This window comes from Aegilops tauschii, chromosome 4 (genome assembly GCF_002575655.3).
Source record: "Aegilops tauschii subsp. strangulata cultivar AL8/78 chromosome 4, Aet v6.0, whole genome shotgun sequence".
NCBI lineage: Eukaryota > Viridiplantae > Streptophyta > Magnoliopsida > Poales > Poaceae > Aegilops > Aegilops tauschii.
The window spans coordinates 132198090-132202735 of record NC_053038.3 but is presented as its reverse complement, the minus strand read 5'-3'; the positions used below and the strand labels follow the sequence as shown (position 1 = coordinate 132202735).

The 4646-nt window shown below is 40.1% G+C and overlaps 1 protein-coding gene across 1 annotated transcript; it reads left to right on the top strand.

Moving 5' to 3' along the window:
* Positions 1-259: 259 nt before the first annotated feature.
* On the top strand, positions 260-3688 carry LOC109750159 (ATP-citrate synthase alpha chain protein 2). The gene is made up of 11 exons (XM_020309112.3): positions 260-513; positions 1242-1418; positions 1501-1743; positions 1851-1902; positions 2008-2122; positions 2196-2277; positions 2456-2551; positions 2643-2744; positions 2825-2941; positions 3039-3155; positions 3353-3688. Exons 1-11 carry the CDS (start codon positions 415-417, stop codon positions 3422-3424), a joined length of 1272 nt encoding a protein of 423 aa, XP_020164701.1. The 5' UTR covers positions 260-414; the 3' UTR covers positions 3425-3688.
* The last annotated feature ends 958 nt before the right edge of the window (positions 3689-4646 follow it).

Sequence of the window (4646 nt, the reverse complement as noted above, 5' to 3'; positions counted from 1 at the left end):
TCTTGAGAGACAATTTTATTTTCTATGTTAAGAATACCACGAATGTCATTTCTTTGCTAAACTTCACATGAGAGTGGAACAATCAACCAGTTTGTTGACAAATATTTTCTTGAACAATTTGATTTTTAACTATTTTTTAGATTTTACATTATAAGAGGTGCACATGTACCCATGTCCACCTTTGCATTTTCGTTATTTTTCTTTGTACATTGATTTTTTTAGCACTCTTTCTACATTGGTTGGTTGCTTGGATCCCATCTAACACAAGACATTGCTATATAACCTCCTGGTCGTGCTACGCTACCGGCACCAAGCACACCGGCACCTACCATCGCTCTACTCCGCTTCGAGTCCACAGCACCTCGCGCGCGCTCTACCCACCATAAGCCTTCGGGCCTTCCGGGAGCCCAAGCCATGGCGCGGAAGAAGATCCGGGAGTACGATTCCAAGCGCCTCCTCAAGGAGCACCTCAAGCGCCTGGCCGGCATCGACCTGCACATCCTCTCCGCCCAGGTCAGTCACCACCCACTCTGATCTGGAATTTCGATAAGTTTTTCTTTTTGAGCGATACCTGGTTGGATCTCTGCATATTCTCGCATGATCCGGGCGGCCTGGAAGATTGCATTGATCCAGTTCGGACGAGCAGTGATAAGCCAATGCAGAACTGTCATTCTAATAAGTTTAGGGCCGAAACATTTCCTCGTTTAGGATGGAGATCTGGCTCGAGATCGTGCCAAGAAGCAATTTATCTGCATTGGTGATTGAGAGTCCTATTACTGGAACTGTTCTTCGTGAGGTCTTTGGGAATAAGGCCAAAGGTGCAGTTTAGTACTGGCGGTTGTGTTAGGTGCAACAAATCTTTCAAAAATTATTGTCGTCTTACTTAGATCCGAAGTTGTCCTGCACCGTGTGATATAGTTTGTGGATTATTTGCAAATGGTTAGTTATGTCTTGCACTGTGTGATACGCAGGAGGGTGACAGTGACACTCTGGGTATTCACCATTTCTTTTGTTACTTTTGGGTATTCATCATTTCTTTGTTACTTTTGGAGTCTGCGGTCACTCCGAATCCATAGGCCTGGTTTACATAAATCGAAATCTGAACATTTGAAAACATAGATCGTAATCCGAGTGACTCCAGTCTTAAATAATGGTTCTGATTTGAAATGGTCTATCTATACTATTTGATATCTGACAAGGTTTGTTTGACTGATCTGATCCTGTAAGTTGTTTACTGAAAGGTCACACAATCGACGGACTTTGCGGAGCTTGTGAACCAGCATCCATGGCTGTCGACCACCAAACTGGTTGTGAAGCCTGACATGCTGTTCGGGAAGCGTGGGAAGAGTGGCCTTGTGGCACTCAACCTGGATGTAGCCCAAGTCAAGGAGTTTGTGAAGGAGCGGTTGGGAGTCGAGGTACTTGAAGGCCATTCTTATGCTTTGTGTGCATGAGAACAAAGTGAATTCTGATCTATGTGTGCATGTTTGATCTATTCAGGTCGAGATGGGTGGCTGCAAAGCTCCAATTACCACCTTCATAGTTGAGCCGTTTGTCCCCCACGATCAAGAGTACTACCTTTCAGTTGTGTCCGAAAGGTTGGGTAGCACCATTAGCTTCTCGGAATGTGGAGGCATTGAAATCGAGGAGAACTGGGACAAGGTTAAGACAGTCTTTCTTCCGACTGAGAAGCCAATGACACCTGATGCTTGTGCTCCCTTGATTGCAACCCTTCCACTGGAGGTACCTATACTGTAACACTACTTACCTCATTACCTTGCGTTGTTGATTTTATTAGCTTGCTGTCTGTCACATGTGGATAATAGTTTCACTGTCTGTTTGTTTATCAGGCACGCGGAAAGATTGGTGATTTCATTAAAGGAGTGTTTGCTGTCTTCCAAGGTGCTGCAGATTTGGAGAGGGCCTACTTGTCATTAGTAGTAATGTTATTCATCATTAGCTTTCTCGGCTTCCCATATTCACAATAAATTTGCTCCTCTTTTGCAGACTTAGATTTCTCATTTATTGAGATGAACCCATTCACCATGGTGAATGGGGAGCCATATCCGCTGGACATGAGAGGAGAATTGGATGACACTGCATCTTTCAAGAACTTCAAGAAGTTAGTTTCTTGATCCCCAGTGGTATGATTCTCCATGTGATTGTTGTATTAAACAGTTCTGATAAAATTGCAGGTGGGGAAATTTAGAATTCCCTCTACCATTTGGCAGAGTTCTCAGTTCTACAGAAAGTTTTATCCATGAGCTGGACGATAAGGTATTATCCAACATCTGGAATCACACTTTTTTTTTCTTTTCCTTTTTCCACTTGAAGTATGAATTACCAATTACTAACATTACCTAGGTTTGCACACGTGTGTAATATAAATACTTGCACTGACCTGTATGATTTGTTGAGCTATGCGTTGACTGTGGTATGGTATCCATTCTTTCAGACCAGCGCGTCTTTGAAGTTCACAGTTTTGAACCCAAAGGGACGCATATGGACAATGGTTGCTGGAGGTGGTGCCAGTGTCATATACGCTGACACGGTAAGCACGCCTTTTTGCCTCACGGTGAAGTTAGCATCTGTTGATCAGAATTGGCTTGTATACATGACTAAAGTTTTCTTTGGTTTGCCAGGTTGGAGATTTGGGATATGCTTCAGAGTTAGGAAATTATGCAGAATACAGTGGTGCTCCCAACCAGGAGGAGGTTGTGCAGTATGCTAGAGTAGTACTTGATGTAAGCATTCAAGATAACATTTTATGACACTACTCTTCACTTCATTTAGGTTAATATGTTAACAATATTATTCAATGCAGTGTGCGACTGCGGACCCTGATGGCCGCAAGAGAGCCCTTCTCATTGGAGGTGGTATAGCCAACTTCACTGATGTCGCTGCCACTTTTAGTGGCATCATTCAGGCATTAAGAGAGAAGGTATATAGTAGCACTTAACCTGCAACTCTGGCTAGTGTTGTATTCTCCTTTTACTTCCGCATCTAATTTGCCACCTCGCTATAAAATATACTTTCAGGAATCCAAGTTAAAGGCATCCAGGATGCACCTCTATGTTCGACGAGGCGGTCCAAATTACCAAACTGGACTGGCGAAAATGCGCAAGCTTGGTGCAGAAATCGGTGTTCCGATTGAGGTACTGTTGTAGTCAGTATCTCCTAGGAATCTTATGCAAAAAGCTCACGCTGAATATTTCCATTGCTATGAAAAATTCTTCATCGGTTTGTTCAACATAAAACACTCACCGAAAATGAAAGTCCATCTGTTTCTGGTTGGTGGTTCAGAGCCGCTATCCCTGTACAGGTGAGCTGATTATGTCTTGAACAACTGCAGGTGTATGGACCGGAAGAGACAATGACTGGCATCTGCAAGCAAGCAATTGAATGCATTATGGCGGCATCATAAATCAGGATACAGTTGAGAAGTAGTTTGAGATCTACAAACAAGAAACTGGCTGCCGCATAAATGAGAGCATAGTGGCACTAGGTTCACATCACATGGTTGATTAGTTTCTTCAGAAGTTATTTGGACAAAGACACATATATTGTTGTCGTAAAGGAACCTGTACTGTTGTAATTTGACAAACAAAAGATTTATTGCCATGCAAACCGGTATGTCCGTAGCCTGTTACAAGCACGGAATTGCAATGATCTTGATTGGACTGCCTCATACACACCTGCTATTGGGTTTGTTGTGTTACTAAACTTGTTCAGAAATTGCATGTCCTCACAACTTTCTAGAGAAGCTGCACTCCATGAGAATATACCTCCTATTTGCCGCGTCGGTCGCTGTGTAGCGACCTAGCGCACACCCCACCCACCCGCGTGTCCAGGGTATGGCCGGCCCATTTTGATTTTTTCCATCGGTTTTGCGAAGGTTCTAAAACCTTCCTTCAACCGGTATTTTCTTTTTCATTTCTATTTTGGCCTGGTTATTTATTTATTTTCTTTTTCAGTCTTCCTTTGTATTTTCTATTTTTATTTTCTTTTTTCATTTATGTTTTCCTTCTTTTTCATGTTTTTCTCTAACTTTTATTCTTCTTCTTCTTCTTCTTTATTTATTTATTTACTTATTTATATATTTTCTTTCTTTCTTTCTTTTTCATTTCATTTTGTGAACATCTTTCAAATTCGTGAACATTTTTTAAAATCATGAACTATTTGTAAATTTACAAATATTTTTTAAAATCATGAACATTTTTTCGAATCCCGAACATTTAAAAAATACATGAAAATTTTGTTACAAATTAGTGAAATTTTTATGAAAAAAATCGTAAACACTATGCAAATTCACGAACATTTTTTACAAATTCGTGAGAACACTTTTCGGATTTGCAACCATTTTTTTACAAATTCACGAATATTTTTTGTATTGGCGAATAATTTTTTAAATTCACGAACATTTTTTACAACTTCGCAATTTTTTTTGAAAACGTGAAGAGTTTTCTAAATTGGCGATCATTTTTTTAAAAATTCACGAACATTTATATGTTTTGACAAAGGTTTTTTGAAATGCATGATTTTTTTTCAAATTGATGAACATTTTTTAATCAGCAAACATGTTTTGAAGGGATGAACTTTTTTTGAAATTTGGTAACAAATTTTGAAATTCAGAAACATTTAAAAAA

Excerpts from the sequence above, each read along its gene's own strand:
- LOC109750159 (XM_020309112.3), top strand. The coding sequence starts at position 415 with ATGGCGCGGAAGAAGATCCGGGAGTACGATTCCAAGCGCCTCCTCAAG. Across the intron at positions 2,942-3,038 it reads TTCAGGCATTAAGAGAGAAG|GAATCCAAGTTAAAGGCATC; the intron begins GTATATAGTAGC and ends ATATACTTTCAG. Across the intron at positions 3,156-3,352 it reads AAATCGGTGTTCCGATTGAG|GTGTATGGACCGGAAGAGAC; the intron begins GTACTGTTGTAG and ends GAACAACTGCAG.